Source organism: Lutra lutra, chromosome 12 (genome assembly GCF_902655055.1).
Source record: "Lutra lutra chromosome 12, mLutLut1.2, whole genome shotgun sequence".
Classification (NCBI taxonomy): Eukaryota; Metazoa; Chordata; class Mammalia; order Carnivora; family Mustelidae; genus Lutra; species Lutra lutra.
The window spans coordinates 30,575,437-30,594,054 of record NC_062289.1 but is presented as its reverse complement, the minus strand read 5'-3'; the positions used below and the strand labels follow the sequence as shown (position 1 = coordinate 30,594,054).

Below are 18,618 nucleotides of genomic sequence, written 5' to 3'. Positions count from 1 at the left end.
CTGTGACCTTCCATGATAAGCTCAAACCGAACAGACTATTGAAGCTACCCTGGCTTCTCTACTTCTCCTTTGAAATCATTTGATTCTAAAATCTCCCTGTACATGGGGTTTTTCACTTAAAACAAAAGCTTGCACTGTTGGAAAAAAAAATATTAGAAAGTTCTTTGAGTGTTTGGGATGATTCTAGGCAGGGAGTCCTCGTGGTCAAACAGAAAGTTTTCAAAAGGATGGAAATACGTCTCTTGCTTTCGAAAAGACCAGAGGCTTGGGATTCAGCAGCCACCTGTTTTCCTAGAAACTGGTTAGAAAATCTGGCCTTGGCTCCCCATCACTCTAGCCCATTTGCTCAGGGTTACACAAATATGTTTACCTTAAACCTCAGGTAGCAGTTGTTGCAGGTAAGAAAGTAAATGAGAAATGCCCTTCTGGAAATAAGGAGAAAAAGAAGTCATCTCAGCACTAGACAAAAAGTAGAAAACCCAGTTCTTGGCCAGAATTAGACTGAATAGGTTCTTGGAAAGACATAATAATAATGATGATCATAGTGACAGCGATCACAACAGTAGCTAGCTCTTACATAGAAGTGCCAGGCACTGCTCTGAGCACTTCATTCTGATTAATTCATTGGAAGTGCATGCATTAATTCCTCCAAAGACCAGTGCATCATCCTCCCTATTTGACAGTGAAGGAAAGTGAGATACAGGCATGCCGAGCAATGTGCCCAAGATCACAGCACTACTGAGCGAATGACCCAGCATTTGGATGTTGGTAACAGGATTTCAGAAATGGGCTCTTCAGCACTGTGCAAAACAAACCCAGCCTTGGATGAGTCAACAGTCACATGGTGTTTAGGATGAAAGAAAGATGGTGACATCTGGGCCATGTACCATGGGTTTCTGGGAGAAACCTCCACACTATTGGCAAAGAATGTGACAAGAAAGGATCAAATAGGGACAGTAGAGGACGGATACTTCTGATTTTCTATTTTGGTTCTGTCTAACTCACCCAAGGCACATTTATGTGGAAAAGATAAACAGAAACGTGAACACCAACATTATCAGCTTTAAAGCTCTGGTGATGGTATTTTCCCAGTCTTTCTTTACCATTATGCTAGTTTTTGTGAATTTGGGGGTGAAAGCTGTGTTTCTCAGTCCCCAGAACAATGGGTGGAAAGCAAGAGCTCAATACCTCTAAGCCACGTATTAAATGCACGAATAGTTTTGTTCAAAAACCTCTTTAATAGGGAGATTTCCAAGATTACTACGATCTATAAATAAGTTTTTATTTACTCTGTTTCCACTAGAATGTGTAAATGTAAATTTGCATATTTCCTTTATACCTATTAATGTTTCTCTTTCTTACTCACCTCAACCATGAGACATTTTAATAATAAAGAAGAATTTCAAACATTTATCATGCATCTACTCTTAAGTATGACACTGTTTTATTGGGATTTAATCTTTATATCAGACCTACAGTATAAGTTCTTTTTGAAAAGGTCTCCAGCCCACTGGAGTATAAGCATCTAGTGATTATAGATAGGTCTATGCTGTGTCTCTTTACAACGCCAAGAGTATGTATATTTCTTTTGCTACAAAAGATTAAGAGAGGGGCACCAGGCTGGTTCAATCAGAAGGGCATGCAACCTGATCTCGGGGTAGTGAGTTCGAGTCCCTTGTTGGGTATAGAAATTACTTAGAGATTATAAATAAAACTTTTAAAAAGAGAGAGAGAATAAGCTTCTGGGTTTTTAGAGCCTAAAACATTATATATAACAATCTCATTTTGCTCAATGGCAAAAACCACGCTTCTAATTGCGTGGGCCAATGATATTTTCCTATCAATTCTTACCTTTCTTACCCAGAATTTATTACTTCTCATCTCCACTGCTACTACCTTGAATCTTAGAATCCCCTGGCAAGGGTGGCCTTATTATCCATGCTTTAGAGATAAAGAAATGGAGTCTTCTCAAGTTCGGGTAATTTTATTTCATTTATGCACAGGGAACTTGAGAGAGCAAAGACATTCTGGTTGGAGAAAAACAATAACATAATAAATAATTGGGTTAGAAAATAATAGGTACTACATAAAGAAAAAAGTAGGTCCAAGAAAAGGATATTATAAGAAGGTGTTATATATAGGTAGGATTTTCAATAAAATAAGCTGGTCAGGATAAGCCCATTGAGACAAAAACAACAGAACAATCTTGAAAGAAATAAGAGCAAGCCAAGCAGATATCTGGGGAAAATTATTCTAGGAAGAGGAAAAAGCTAGAAAGAGGCCTTAAGGGGAGAATACGCATGTCTGGCATATTTTAGGAACAGTAAAGAAGCTGTTACTCTGGAAGAAAGCAAGAGAGGTGGTAGGTGTATCAGAGAAGTGACATGGGCCATAAGAGCACTGTAAGTGAAACAGGGCCATGGCAGTGTTTTAAACACAGAAATAACAAAATCTGAATTTTAGCTTAAAAGGACCACTCTGAGAAAAGATAGAAATGCATGCTGTTGGCAAAATGAAAATTGGTGCAGCCACTATCAAAAACAGTATGAAGTTTCCTCAAAAAATTTAAAAAGTAGAACCACCATATGATCCAGCTGTCTCACCTCTGGGTCCTCATCTTCAAGACATTAAATGACTCTTCAAGGAAAATTGATGAATCTCAATGAAATCACTTTCAAGGGTACTGCAACATTACTTACAACAGCCAAGATATGGAACAACCTAAGTGTTCATCAATGGATGAATGGAGAAAGAAATACTGGTGTGTGTGTGTGTGTGTGTGTGTGTGTGTGTGTGTGTGCATGTGTGTGTGTGTGTACACCTATGCATACACACACACAATAGAAAATTATTCAGTCATAAGGAAGGAAATCCTGCCATTTGCGACAATATCGATGGGCCTTATTAAGGGTATTATGCTGAGTGAAATAAATCACAGAGAAAAAGACAAATGCTATGTGATCTCACTTATATATAGAATGTGGGAAAAAAGGACCACTGTAGCTGTTGTGTTGAGAATAAATGACAGGGGATGATATAGAGGCATGAAGAAGAGTTAGGAGAATCCTGCAGATTGAAGATGGTACATGGGACCAGGGTGGTGAGAGATAGTAGATGGTACCTGGGACCAAGGTAGTAATAGCTGAATTTTGAGAAAAGGAGACCTTTGGATACATGTAAAAGATAAAGTCAAAAGGACTTATGACTTGTATATGTAAGCATGAGAGAAGGAGGGGAGCAATGGTAGCCTAAGATTTGGGGCCTGAGCAACTAGAAAGAGGGAGGTGACATCAGCTGATATGAGGGAAGCTTTAAATGGAACTGGGAAGATCAGTGGTTTAGTTTTAGACATATTTAGTTGGAAATTGCTATTAGCTATTTAAGGAAGATGTCAAGTGGAGAGTTGAATACAGGACTGGAGTTTAGGAAGGAAGTCTAGAATGGAGATACAATGTTTTAAACCGTCTTAAATCTTCTCTTCTATGAAATTTAGTATACTTTAAGAAGGGACACAAAAGAAAATTTTACAGTTCTATGGCAGATCACAAAGTCAACACTTATGCTACCACCACCCACCTGGAAACAAGAGCATTTCCTGAACTGCAGAGTTCCCTGTCCCCTTCTCAACGACTGCCTCCTCCTACCCTCCCTCAACAAGTGACTAATATTCAAATTTTATGGGTGTTCCTTCCTTTGTCATATATATATATGTGTGTGTGTGTGTGTGTGTGTGTACATACATATATATATATGACAAAGGAAGGAACACCCATAAAATATATATGTATATACATACACACACACACACACACACACCTTATATAAAATTAATGTTAAATTTATTCTAATACAATTGACTTAGTCACTCTTATACAGATGAGCATTTTGGAGATTTCAACTTTTAATTTGGGGATTTGGGGAATAATCCTACTCTGAACACTCTGGCCATGCCTCTTGGTCCACACATGTGTGAGTTTCTGCTGGGTATATATAGCTAGAAATAGAACTGCCAGATCATATAGCCAACTTATGCATTTCTTCAACTTAATACATTGTGCCAACCCATTTTCCATAGCGGTTGTACTCATTCATACTCCTATTACATCTTTGTCTCCATTGGGTATTGTTAGTCTCTAATTTTAGTCATGTTAGTGATGTCTCCTGGTTTTAATCTACATATAAACCTAATTTAATTTCCTCGAAAGATACAAAGATATATAAAGACAGCCACAAGGTGGATGAAATAATCTAAGAAATTAAAGATGAGGTGAGTTTCAAGGAATAAACCCTGGATCCTCCAACGTGAAGAGATCAGGAAGAAGAAAAAGAAGAATCAGCAAAGTCACTCACCTTATAAGTAGCAGAACTGAATTTCAATGCGAGTCTATTCATCTTCAAAGTCCACACTGCTTCAGACACGCTGGGTTGTCTTAGAATTACACTCAAGGAAAATGCAAATAAGCTCAGGGAGGGAGATAACTTCTGTGCTTGTCACAGCAGAGTATTCTATGTAAAAATATTTTCTATTTGCTTTTGTGTGATGAATGAAGAAAATGGAAGATACATATTTGAAGGGCAGAAAAATATTAAAAATGTCTGTGGTGTGCGTCTCAAGAAATTCTGAAAGCTGATATTAGATTACTTATGCTCTTTCATTATAATCAAACATGTAGAACGAAGTACGTAGGTGAACATTAGGGAAAAAAGCAGGGGTGGGCACAGAAATTTTTATTTTTTTCTTTTGATATTAGCAACAATTTTACCTATGGAATGGATCTTGCCTTCTTGACTTGAGAGCTTCCTAAAACCAGAAAGAAAGTGTGATACCTTAATTACAACCTGGTTCTGGGACTCTCTGCTCTTCTTTAGCATTCTTCTTTTCCTTCATTTTAGAGCAGAGGTTGTCAAAATTAAATCACGACCTGGGGTGATTTTCACTCTCAGAGGAAAAATATGTGGAAAATTGTGGTTGCTTTAGAATTCAGAGTTACAATCACAATCTAACTTAGTTTTTCTCAGTGTTAATCAAGAAATAATTTTCACTGAAATGTTAATAAGCATTTTGAACTAAAAAATGCAGGAGTAAGAAACGTTCTACAGGCTCTTTACTAAGGTGTTCCAAGAATATTTCTTTCGTTCTTTCTTTCTTTCTTCCTCTCTTCCTTTCTTTCTTTCTTTTTAGTATTTTTATTTATTTATTTGAGAGAGAGAAAGAGAGAGAGCGCCTACATGAGAGCCAGAGCACAAGCAGGGGAGGCAGAGAGGGAAGAGAAAGGGGAAGGGGAGGAGGAGAGGGAAAGGGAGGAGGTAGGGAGATGTGGAAGAATTCGGGGGAAGGGGAGAGGAGAAGGGGAGGGGCAGAGGGAGAAGCGGACTCTCTGCTGAGCAGGAAGCCTGAGGTGGGACTCCATCCTAAAACCCTGGGATCATGACCTGAGAGGAAGGCAGACACATAACTGACTGAGCTACCCAGGTGCCCCTGAGAACATTTCATAAAATAATTTTCTTCCACCCTACCCTCATCCTGGTATCAGGTGGAAAATGGGTTGGTAAATAAAACATGAGTTATTTTCAGTGTCTCATCTGTGCTCAGCTGCCAACTGTCCCTGTCATTTGGCTTTAAAGGAATGTGTGCTGTTCCTGATTCTACAGCATCTGCCTAGCACACCATCACTTCTTGCAACATGGCGCACACATCTTACTTAGACTTGCCTCTCTGCCAAATTTTGGTCCACAGACTGACTTTGACTTCTTCGTGTTACTGAGCATCCTACACATAGAGTGGGTTTATTCATCTTCAAGTCCATTGTCATTAAAGAGTATTGATGCTAGCCTGAGCCTAGGCTCCTCCCAAACTACGGCCTCTTTTCCACTCACATACCTACTATGCTTTTATTGGTTCCAGTTTCTTTCTCTGTAACCAGGGCTCTTAGCATCACAGAATTTTAGGATGTTGCTTAGTTTTATTTCACTACATAAGTGTGGTGTCTTACTCCCTGTCCTTTCTCAAAGATGAAAGAAGGAAATTGAATTTATAAATATTTTTGAGGATTTACTACCATAGGCTTCACGGGAAAGAAAAGACAATATAAAATCTATTTCCTAGCCTGCAGGAATTTGCATTCAAGATAGGGAGAGAAAGTATAAAAAGACTGCAAGTTACATAAAAATGCAAGACTTAAATAACATTTTAAGACCACAAACCAGACACTAGAAGAACCTGTGTAATTATGAGCAGTGATGAAATGAACAGTCAGAAAGAATTTTAAATGTAAGGGGACAAATGCAAGATTGGAGTAGACTGGGATGATCTGAAGGAGCAGAAAATACTTGTGCAGAATCTGAAGGAAAGATTAAACTGGAGAAACTGAAAGGAAGAGAGAGATTATGTTGGAATAATTATGTGAATACTATCGGGAAGAAGCCTCCAGAATCTGAGGGCTAAAAGTAGAATAACTTGTCTAGAAGACAGATTGTCTGGTAGGTATGGGTCTTTTTGATCAGGGTACAGCTCCCACTGAGGGAGGGGGAGAGACAGACAGAGATACAGAGACAGTGAGACCAAGAGAGAAATGAGAGATACAGTGCAAGAAATCCTCTCATACCAGGACCAACATAAAATAACATTTCTGCACCATCTTGACCTTTTTAAACATGGTTCTAGATCTTTGTGCTTATACTTCATCAGACTCCATTAACAAGGTATTCTTGATTTTCTACTTCAACCCCTCACTGATCCCTCCTGACTTCTGACATTTGTCTCAGTTCCCTGGTCCCCAAATTTCTGCTCTGTCTGGATTGATTCTTCTATGCCATCCAACACAACATTGCTCCCTACATGATGAGCTTTGGGGCTGCCTCCTTGGTGATTAGTCCCATGTGGTCCCAGACATCCGAAGTCCTATGGACTTTGGATGTCAGCCCATTGACAATGGGCAAGCCACTGAAGACTTTTGGGCAGAAGAAGAGAAAAGCAAAATGGACAACTGCCCTGATGGTGAAATGGGGAGCAGAAAACAGTGTGCTGTCCATGTGGGTTAAAAGATGATGGGAGGAGACCAATTAGTTAAAGTACAATTCAATTTCACATAACAGATGTGCCCCTTGTGCTTCTAAATAAAGAGTCTGACTTCTTCCATTTAACAAAAATCTATACGTGTAGCTTATTATTAGCTGTTCTTGCAACCATTAAATAGGGCTCTCCATTTCAATGTAGCAATGCTGCTACTATGGAGAACAAAGGGAGGCTCTTGTTCTTCACAATTCATTAAAACAACCCATGTATTAAAGAAACAATTTTCAGTCCCAATTCAAGCACAGGTCTGCTCTGTTCTGAACTGTAGCCCTTTTGTGGCTAGTGTAGCAGGCCAGGAGATTGTCCTCAAATCTCAAATCCTTTCTCCCTGAGGCAGTGGATGGAGTGTGTGTGTGTGTGTGTGTGTGTGTGTGTGTGTGTGTGTGATGGGTCAATTAGGATGAATACAGGGATTGTTTACTAGGGTAACTAGCAAAGCACCAATATTATTGTCAGTGAAATTGCTACTCAAGAGACTAAAGCCACAGCTGATCAATAGAAGGATATAGAGAGCAAGAACAGGCATAGAGCAAGTGGAGACACAGTGACACATTAACAATATTCAACCCAAATTGCATTTTCCTAGAATCCATTGAAAAATCTGCCATCACTCTCCCCCACCCTACTAAGGTGAACTGCTTCAGGTAGAGCTGTGGGAAAGGGGGGAAGGGAAAGAGGGAAGGATGGTGGTCAGCAAGCAACAGATTTAATAAGGATGGAGTATCTTGGGCACTATAATTCACTACATATATGTATCAGTATAATTAATATTTATTATATTTATTATATATAATTATATATAATATATCATATATATCACTATAATTACTATTTTCTTTTTTTTTAAGATTTTATTTATTTATTTGTCAGAGAGAGAGAGGGAGAGAGAGCAAGCACAGGCAGACAGAATGGCAGGCAGAGGCAGAGGGAGAAGCAGGCTCCCTGATGAGCAAGGAGCCCGATGCGGGACTCGATCCCAGGACGCTGGGATCATGACCTGAGCCGAAGGCAGCTGCTCAACCAACTGAGCCACCCAGGCGTCCCTAATTACTATTTTCTAATATCTATGTAGCAAACCTCTGAGGTAATTTTAAATTATGTCACTTTTTTAGGGTGAGGAAAACAGAGACTCAGAGTTTGAGTGGTCCCTGCAAGCTCAAATGCTATTAAAGACAAGTTAGTTAAAGACAAATTATCCATTTATATTACATGCATTATCTGGAACTTGCCGTGAGCGAGGTTTGGTTATACATACTCAAGTGTGAGTCATTGCGGTCGGTACTGGTGTAACCCTTATTTACAGATGAGAAGACACAAGGCTGGGTTTCTGCATGCTCAAGCCTCTGGTTCACATTGTTCTGTCATAATTTCTATGCTGAGGCATCATCCTATCATCCTACAGATCCGGGGCAGGCGGAGAGCGTGGGATGGGGAGTGGTCTAGTGTACGACGGTTCAGAGTATGGGATGTGGCAGAGGCTGACTCCCACATGGTGACCACAGGTTCTGGGCTCCTGCCTGAGTTACTCAGCCTGCCCAAGCCTCGCTTCTCTCCTCTGTAATCTAAGGATAATCACCCCAGCTACACTGCAGTGTCTTGGAGGAGTATATGAAATAATATCCATAAAGCACTTAGAACAGAATCAGGCACATTCGAGACTCCAAAATCCACATTATTTTCATTGAGGCAAGAAACCGAAAGAAATAGTTTGGACGGAATGAGAATCATCCCTCTGGTGAGTGCACGCAGGCTTCAGCACACACAGCACTGACATTTTTCTCATTTTAAAGTGTGTGACAAGAAAGTATGCAGTGATCAACTCTCTCAGGTTTCCTTCTCCAGTCAGTCAGTAACTACCCAGACACCGAGCAAGCCTTCCCTGTACGAGCCGTCTTCTGAACAAAGATGTTCTTCCCCTACCACCCAACTTATCAAACCACTTAAAAATCAAATCCTTGCTAGTGTCTTGTTTTGAGACCACCAATTTTCTCTACAACCTTGTTCTAGGTCAAGTACAGATTTCTTTTCCTGGGATTCTCTACCTTGTGCATCCTCCAATTCCCTTCTCAAAGCAACATCCTCAGCTTCCTCCAACGTCCTTCAGCCTGCTCTACTCTTCACACATGCTCCAGGGAGAATCTGGCACCTACACTCTCTCCCCAGTGCACCTGGCTGCGGCGGGATACTCAAGTACCTGCCAGTGTGGAGACCAGAACAGGCCCTATTTTAATGCTGATGGGATGCTATTGGCAGAGCAGACAGAAAGGGCAGGACAGATATCCTGGCACAATTGTTAGTAGTGACACTGAGCTGGTCCCCACTGATGAACCAGAAGAGCAGATGGCACTGCTTGGTGATGGTCGGCAGAGAGCTGACATTTATGAGCAAAACCCAAGAGTGAGTTGAGAACATTTGCTGGGCTTTGTAAATAACAGCCAAATTCAGTGATCAGAGAGTTTCCAGCATGCTTGTAAGCACTGCAGAGGACTGCCCTCCCTCAGAGTACATATACTCATGACACCACCACATTGCAAAGACACACACACACACACACACACGTCACCCCATCAGTAGCCTAACCACCAATTAAGAGAAGATTCTATGCTGGTTTACAAGAGGCAGCATGATTCAATGGGAAAATCCACCATCCAGGAATTCAGGAGGCTTCTGGTACCAGAGCTGTAACTGAGCAGCTAAGCCCCCTATGGGAGTGTCCTCTCTCTTCTTGAGTGCACAGCTTTTTCAAAATACCATGTGTACATCTATCTCTTTGCACCTACCACGTTGCACGAGAGCTCTCTGTCCACACATCCCTTTCACTCCACTAGACAGGGTGGAGGTGGTCACTCTTGGTAATAGTTCTGGGCCTTTCATAGGTCTAGACACACAGATATACACAAATACACACACCCCCTCCTCTATTCTTATTAAATAAAAGAACAGAGAAGGTTATATCTCATTTGTGACCTGGAGTTTCTTCCAGTTACTCTGTAATATACACACATAGAGAAAACATTCTCTCTAAAAGAGATTAGCACTCAAGATCAAAAATCCATCTGATTTACTGATATATTTATCCCATTTACTTTCTTCATTAACAGAATCCCAGTTTTTAAATAATTTCTTATTACCGAGTTACTTGATTTTGCCAAGCTGAGGGACTTGTTTTCACTTCCCCATGTGGACAAGGCCCCCAGGGGCCTCAGAAAGAACCAGAACATGGTCAGAACCCAACAAGGTCAGAACCCCATGCCTCTCCCGCTGCACCTAATCAGGGTAACACTCTCTGTAGTTTCTATACAAAGTTAACATTTGCCATGTACTTTGGTATCTATGATTTTGTCTGGTATCTGAAATATATCTAAGAAGATTCAGCTGAAGTCAGAACTCAGGTTCATTGTACCATCTCCTCAAGAAATACAGTGAAAACTCTCCAGGTGGGAAAATGAAAACAGTGTGAGCACTGAACTGATAGATGTGTGGGTGCCTCGGGCTCATCATTTCATATCTCTGTGTCTCTGGGCCCATTACTTTTTTCTGTGGGCTCAGTTTTCTTGTGTATGAAGTGCAGACACTAACGTCTACCTCCCAAGATCAAGGTAAGGCATAAATGGGGTCAGGTGAGTGCAACAGATCATTGGCCATTGGGGCTCCAAAGGAAAACAGCATATGGTAGTCAGGGATCAATACAAGTGTATTCATCTCCGGGCCCTTTTTCTGATAAAGACATAGGGTGGTACTAAGTCTTTTTTAATCAGTTTAAAATCTACAGACTGCATATATCTTGGAATTACATTATATTATATTATATTATATTATATTATATTATATTATATTATATTATATATCATATCATAATAATAAAAGATATAATTTTGGAAATATTGTTCGTCAACATCTTTTACTTGAATTAGACTTTCAATCATCATTTGGGCCAGTGGCTCCCAGTTTACTTTTCTGTTGAGCCTCGCTTGGACCTCTTGGCTGATTCTTGCTGACAGGACTGCGGTGAGTGGCGATGTGCAGTGTGATGAGGGTGTTGATGATTAAGGGTGAGAGCAGATAGTCGCTGAGTCTTGAAATCTTTCCATTTTCCCCTTGTTTATTTTTTATTTTGCCTTTGCAATTTAGAGGGTTCAAATAACACATGGTCATGATGTGGCAATTATTCAGCTTTGTCAGATCCAAAGTTGTGCTAATGAGGTAAAGCACAGAGCCTTAGGGACAGGGATGATGCACTTGGTTGTTTGCCTTGATTTAATTCATCAGATAAAGGCACGATTTTCGACCTGCTTATACCAATTCATTGTGATTGAAGGAAGTGGTTTTGCTTCTGCTTTCTGTTTACTTCAGAAAATACTGTTATTGCTCTCATTTTATAAAATCCTCATTCACAAAACTCAATGTATAAAAGAGACAAATTGCAGGAGAGTGTGGGGCAGAGCAGGACTGCCTATTTTACAAAGGAGTTTCCTCTTAATAAAAAAATTCACAACGGATGCATTCTAATGAATTCTGAGTCCTCTAAACCTTTTCATGCTTTCAGCTTATTTGCTTCGTTTTGTCGTAATTTTTACAGTTTTCTGAGATAGTTTGAAAGTATGACTCAGGGGAGATTGTTCCAAATACCCGCAAAGTTACTAAGTTATCAAGATCCCTCCAGTATTATGATAGCCCTCACATGGTCTTTCCTCTTCATGTGCCCTGTTCCTGTTAAATTCTTTCCCTCTCCATCCCCTGCTCTCTCTGTACTTTTCCTTCTCAACTTCAAGATATCCTATTCATTCCTTAATACACAAGGCAAGTATCATCTCTGCTGAGACTTCTTCTTAGCTTTTGCGTTCAGATTTAACCACCTTTTACCCGGAGCTTCCACAGTGCTTATGGCAGAGGCCTAAAATAAACTTACCAGTTTGTAGTATACAATATATCCCCCCACCCCCCCGTGAGATGGTGAGGTCCTGGAGGGCAGGGTCGTGGCTGGAATAGCAGTGAGGAACACCACCTTCTCCCAACTGTCTCAAACATACTTCACCCTTGACAAGATTTCACCAAGCTAATCCCCAAATGTGTCCTAGGGAGTAGAGAAGTCCATGTCAGTCTCCTCTGATACTCAAATACGTTCTCTACTTTTCTCATTAAATCTGATGGAAAACAATTTCAAGTTCAAAAATGTGAGTTACTTTCCTATTTCTTATTTCCTTCTGCATACTCTTGGACAAAAATCAATACTTCTGTGCCTCAGATGTCTTGTCTGAACAGAGGGAATAGATGACCCACTCGCCTCAAATTATTTTATCCTCGATTCAGATCGTAAAACAGAGAAAGAAAAAATGTACCTTGGAAAGTAAGATCTTATTATTATTGGATAATATCTTATTATTATTGGATAAGATCTGCTGAATAATTTGAGTCTGAGCTGGAAGAACCAGATGGGAATGCAGAGAGCAGACACTAGCCATGCTCTGTCATGGAGGAAAAGCCTTTATGTTTTAAACTACAGAGACAGAGAAAGATTCGTGCCTAAAACAGCTACTAGGGGGCCATCTGGGTGGCTCAGTGGCTTAAAGCCTCTGCCTTCAGCTCAGGTCATGATCCCAGGGTCCTGGGATCGAGCCCCGCATCGGGCTCTCTGCTTCCCCACCCTCACCCACCGCCCTGTCTGCCTCTCTGCCTACTTATGATCTCTGACAAATAAATAAATAAAATAAAACAAAACAAAAACAGCTACTAGGATTGTTTAGACTCCATTAAACTCTTAAACCATAGCTGTGAGATTTTATTTTATTTTTCTCTGTTTTGAGGAAGGGGAAGAGATGGTAGGCAATGGAACAAAGAGATGGGGGCTAGAATGTGCCTAATTCAAATTCTTTGGGTGATTGATCCAATTTTTATTTACAGTATCCTGTGTAAAAACTTGGATATAGAGTAAAAACAGGGGTCAAGAGGGTCAGGAGGGCTGTGTTCTAGATGTGACTCTGCCACAGCTCTGGCGGGAATTTGGCAAGTCCCGTTAGCTTCTGGAGCCTGGGTTCCTCCATCTTTCAAATAAGGTGGAGACTCCTTGTTGCTGTTTTCTCAGTACTTATAACACTCCTGGATCATATTAGGTATACATTTCAATTATATAAATATAAATATGATATAAATATGTTTTCATTTATAGATAATATAAATATTATGTTTGTGTTCTTGTATGTAAAGATGAAAAAGGTATAGATACATAAATGAGGGTGTTAGTCTAGAGAGTAGAAATCTCTTTTAGATATAACATTCAAGTAGAGAATGCATTATGAACAGGCCTATTTTCTCCTTCCTTCCTTCCTTCCTTCCTCCCTTCCTTCCTTCCTTTGAGAGAGAGAGAGTGCTAGCATATGGGGGTTGGAGAAGGAGCAGATGGAGAGAGAGGATCCCAAGCAAGCTTATGCTCAGCATACAGCCCCACATGGGGCTCCACCTCATGATGCTGAGATCATAACCTGAGCTAAAACTGAGAGTCAGATGCTTAATCAACTAAGCCACCCAGGCACCCTATTTTCTTCTTGATAGTAAGTAGTAGAACTCTTTGTTCTTCTTTCTAGGGTGTCAAATAGAATGTAGAAGAGTCAGGTAAAACATCACAGGAATCTTATTATTACCTCTGTGACCAAGGACAAGGGGTCACCCTGGGATTCAGTTTTTTGACAACAGGTATTTAGATTGTGAAGACTGGAGATTATCATGAAAACCATGTGTCCATATCTGTCACAGGAATGTTCACTGCCTTCTTGCTTCCTCTCAGTGGGAACTAGCACAGGGCCCATGCATAGTACCTGCTCAATAACTTGTTGATTGGTGGTTTGAGATTTCTCAAACATAGTACAGTTATTTACTTATACATTTTAAATCTTGTGGGAATTTCTGTTTCAGTGAAGTTGCAAATCCTTCCAAAATTTCCTACTCACCAAAGGATGTCTTAGTAAAATATGGATGGGGAGGAAAAAAAAAAAAAAAAAAAAACCCAATTTCACAATAAGCATAGACAATCTCCAGGATTCTGTTCCTTTAAAAATTATGGTTCCAGTAAATTGAGTTTCTCATTCATGTTCAAGGCAGACTCAGAATGACTCAGAATTAGAAACAGATGATCACTTGATACATCTTCTTTAGATTCCTCAGAACAGCAAATTTCTCCTTGAAATCCCCTCATACAACCCACCTTAATAGGTTTGTACAATTCTTTCATATAAACCATTGAAACTGTGGGAAGAAAAGTAAATTGGGGGTCTGCTGATCCAGATATGCAGCAATAGAAAAAGTGGCTTTTTTATTTAAAAAAAAATTTCTTACTTCATTTGAAAGCAAATGTTTAAACTTTCAAAAGAGGTTAATGGTGAGAATCAGTGCTTGAATATTTATATACTGTTAACACCAAATGAATCACAGGGACAAAGCCCAAGAGGAAGGTGTGACTCCATCACTCTGATTCCCAATGTTTAGCCACAAACATGGCATTTTTTAGACCTGGAATTGTCCTATGAGTTCTATTCTCTCTGAAGTAACAACACAGCAGAACTATTAACCCTCTTTTATGTTTAACCATCTCTGAGGCGAGCTGGCTGCTCCTGTGTTAATCACACTGAAAAAGTTTTGTTCAACTATTTAATGTACACAGTGCAGGTTGTTACCCGGCATTTTGTTGTGTCAAAAATTTCTACCAACATTTCATGATGTCAAAATGCCTGGTTATTGGGAAGGTGACAATGACTAGTTAGTACAAACAGTATATGGAGAAAGTCAAAACAGTAGACATAATATCACCTCCAGGATAAGTATATTGCTGAAGGATGCCGTATCCTACATCTGTGTCCACGGTTCATTACAATGGAATATATGACTAAAAACCAGTCACACTATTCCCACATCCCCGAAGCTCTGGTGAAACAGGAAAATACCCAGCCAGCAATGAAAAGTAATCCACAGGCACAGTGTGGGATCTTTGCAGCATCTTTCTGACCTCACAGACTGTTGGTGGCATTGCTGTTGATTGGTCTGATTAGAGCTATTTCTCTCCTATTTTATTCTCACATTATTTTTCCTCCTTGTGTCTGATCAACTATATTCTTTCAAAAGAGAGTTTTATTTTCATGGAGTATTTTCTCTTTATCCTTCCTCCTTCTGTCCCTCCCTCCCTAATCCTCATCTATTTTGATTCTTCCCCTTCAAACCATTACATTAAAAAAAAAGAAGAAGAAGAAGAAGAAGAAGAAGAAAAGAAAAGCTTTTAGAAAACTCCTCATTCCTACCCAGCTGCAAAGTTTTTTTACTTCACATTTCCTTCTTAGAAGAGATGACTTATTTTTCTCACTTAGACCAAGCATTTAGTGATTGACCAAATCCAGATTCACCTATTTCTTTTCTTCTTAGAGTAATGCCTTTTTTTTTTTTTTTTTTGGTGGGAGTTGATGTGAGGGGTGTTCAGTTTCATGTCTCTTCCTATTTTTCTAACCTCTTTACCTTTGTTGTCTTCTAGAGTCTCACTCTTTATTCTCCTTTCTTTACTGATCAACTTTTCTTTACCACCTGTAGACTCACTACCAAAGTTATCAGCTTTTTTTGTTTGGGGATAATTCTTATGACAAGAATGTTGACCTCAATTTTGAATCTTTGTCAAGCACAAAACTATGGAAGAAATACACACACACACACACACACACTTAGATATATGTGTATATTTTTGTCCATGCTAACTCTAATATCTCTTATGTTTTCTGGCATCCCCACAGCTGTATACCCTCATGGGGATCTTTTTTAATTTATATAAAAATTTATATTTACCTTTTTATTTTCTAGTGATAACCATAGCCCCAAGATATTCACCATTTGATCAGCCTCAAGCACTGCTACCTATCTATTGTTTGAATTTGTTATACTTGGCCTTTAGGGCTCCTCAAGAAACCTGACCACTGACAACTTCTGTTGTTGTTGTTTTTAATGTAGCAAGACAAATTTATCAGTCTTTACCTCCATTAACATCCCATATCCCTTTAAGCATGTAGCTTTCTCTTCTAAACCTGTTAACCACAAAATTTGGTTTGATTACCTGCACAGGTCCCACAAAGAATACCATTCTTTCAACCCCTGTCACTTTCAAAAACCAACTTTCCTCATGGCTTTCAAAGACCACACCATACTATGTCAGATCAGAGACAAGGAAAAGGGGACAGGAAGCTCCTAATCAAAGAAACAAATACAACATTCAACATTGATAATCTTGCCTGTGTGTGTTTGTGTTTGTGTATTTCATTGACTATTAGCAGCACCTCTTTCTTCTTGTATTTTTGAGAACAGGAGCATATTTTTCCGATACCATGGCTATTTCATAAATATCATGTTATTAACTTTAAAAAGGACATATGGGGCGCCTGGGTGGCTCAGTGGGTTAAAGCCTCTGCTTTCGCTCAGGTCATGATCCCAGGGTCCTGGGATTGAGCCCCGCATTGGGCTCTCTGCTCGGCAGGGAGCCTGCTTCCTCCTCTCTCTCTCTGCCTGCCTCTCTGCCTACTTGTGATCTCTGTCTGTCAAATGAAATGAATAAAATCTTTAAAAAAAAAAAGGACATATAAATTCAGATCAAATATCACCCAGCAGAAAATCACAGGGAAAGAAAAAAAAAAGAGAGAGAGAGAGATCTTTTTTTAAGTTCTATACATTATCACGGGCTGTCTTTCCATTCTCGTGACTCGTCTACATCTTTCAACAGTCCTTATTACTCTTAAACATTTTGTCAGATACTTGTATTTAATTGTCACCGCTAGCTAGCCCCCGACGGCGTTATTGCTATCATTACCATCATCATTCGCTCTATAGAAGTGCCTCTCCAGAGCCCCCTCCACCCGCAGCATTTGGTCGTAAAACTTACCGCTTTTACCCACTCCCCCAGCGCCCAGCATTACCACCTTGTACTCTCTGGACCCGCCTGATGCGCGGCTGGGGGAGCAGCTGGCTTCGTTTTCTACCTCCATCTTACCCGAGAGACGGGAGGAGAAAAACGAAAGAAAAAGTCGCCCGTGTCAGGTGCTTGCTCAGATCTTAAGCAACTCTAAAACTGTGTCAAAAGAAAGGTCTAGTACGAGGGAAGAACCATCAGCGTCGGGCTGGCTGCTGGTCCTCTGCTGCAGCGGGTCTCATAGCAACCACTTCAATGGCTTCCAATAAAAAGCTGCCTTTGCATCCCCCCTCCCTTCTTATCCTTCACTCTCACGTCTCCCACGATTGCTCTCATTCTCTGTCTCTGTCTGCTGTCTTTTCTTACTCCCCTTTCCCTCCTCCGTTTCTTTCTGCCTTCCCCTTCCTCACTCTGTCTCTCCTTTCTCTCTCCTGCTCCGCTGCGCGGTCACAGTTGTTAGAAGCACGCATTTGGCTACTTTCCAGGCTGAGCTGCTCGAATGGAGTGAATCTGAGACTTAGAAGATGCTATGTCTCACAGGCTGACTTCTGTAGCGACAGCTTAAAAGACGCTATTTTTTTTTTTTAAATCAGAGTCAATTAATTAAGAAAGATGTCAGTTGCTTATCTCCTTGCTTCCATCTTCTTGCATGGTTTTCATTCTGGGAAAAGAGATGTTACCAATTGAGAAGAAAAATGCCCCAGTAACTCAGGGCTCTTAAGGATGGGTCTTCAGTGTTGTTGAAATAATAGCTGGCTGGGAGAAATTGTTTCAGCTCACTTGACAGCTGCAGTTCTAACATACGGAGGTATTTGAATTAGTTCATTGTCATGTTTGGACATGGATCACCCTTGTTTACACGAGTTTATTAAGGATAATCTAAAACACAAGGATTCTGCCAAGCATGAAAGAGATACTTAATAAATATTTTTGCTGAAAATTATGGCAGTATTAAAGATTCTAGAAGATTCTTTTTCAAATGTCCAAACTCTTACCTCTTATTTGAATTCTTTCAAATTCTGCTCTTCTCTACTTTGTCTGTCTTTCTTTGAGAAATTTCTGAATTATAGAGGTCTTAGAATGCTTTCAGTAATCACTAATTGTCATAGTCAGACCCTACGTTCAAACAAGTGATGATGATGTTCTGTATGTTTATTGCCTATTTTATGACTGTGAAATTGTATCATGATTAGATGCAGTCATGTATATTGTTACATAGGCTTACCTTTAGATGTTAAGCATTTCTAGGAAAGGAACTATATTTAATCAGTTCCTTATGACTCCATAGTGTATGACCAAGCATTGGGCACAGAGGAGATGCTCAACATATTTTTGTTGGTAATCAGAGAGGTAACAAATAATCATAGCCAGGAACAGAGGCTCTGGATTCTGATTGCTTGTGTTCAAATCTGGCCTCAGCCACTTAATAGCTGTGTGACCTTGGGTAAATTACTTCACCTCTCTGTGCCTCGGTTTCTTCATCTATAAAATGGTTTATTAAAACCCTGCTCATTAAATGAGTTGAATGTTTGCACAGTGCTTTAAATGGTGTCTGGCAAATTGTAAGCACTATATAATTGTATGATATTATGATTATGATTATTATTTTGAGTAA

The 18,618-nt window shown here is 39.9% G+C and overlaps 1 protein-coding gene across 1 annotated transcript in view; it reads right to left on the bottom strand.

The window, feature by feature from the left end:
* RIT2 (Ras like without CAAX 2) overlaps nt 1–17,387 on the bottom strand; it is a 382,038-nt gene extending 364,651 nt beyond the window's left edge. Inside the window, exon 1 of the mRNA XM_047698584.1 lies at nt 16,977–17,387. Within this exon, the coding sequence (XP_047554540.1) occupies nt 16,977–17,079 (103 nt within the window). The 5' untranslated portion in view covers nt 17,080–17,387. The remainder of the gene's footprint in view (nt 1–16,976) is intronic.
* Between the last annotated feature and the right edge of the window lie 1,231 nt (nt 17,388–18,618).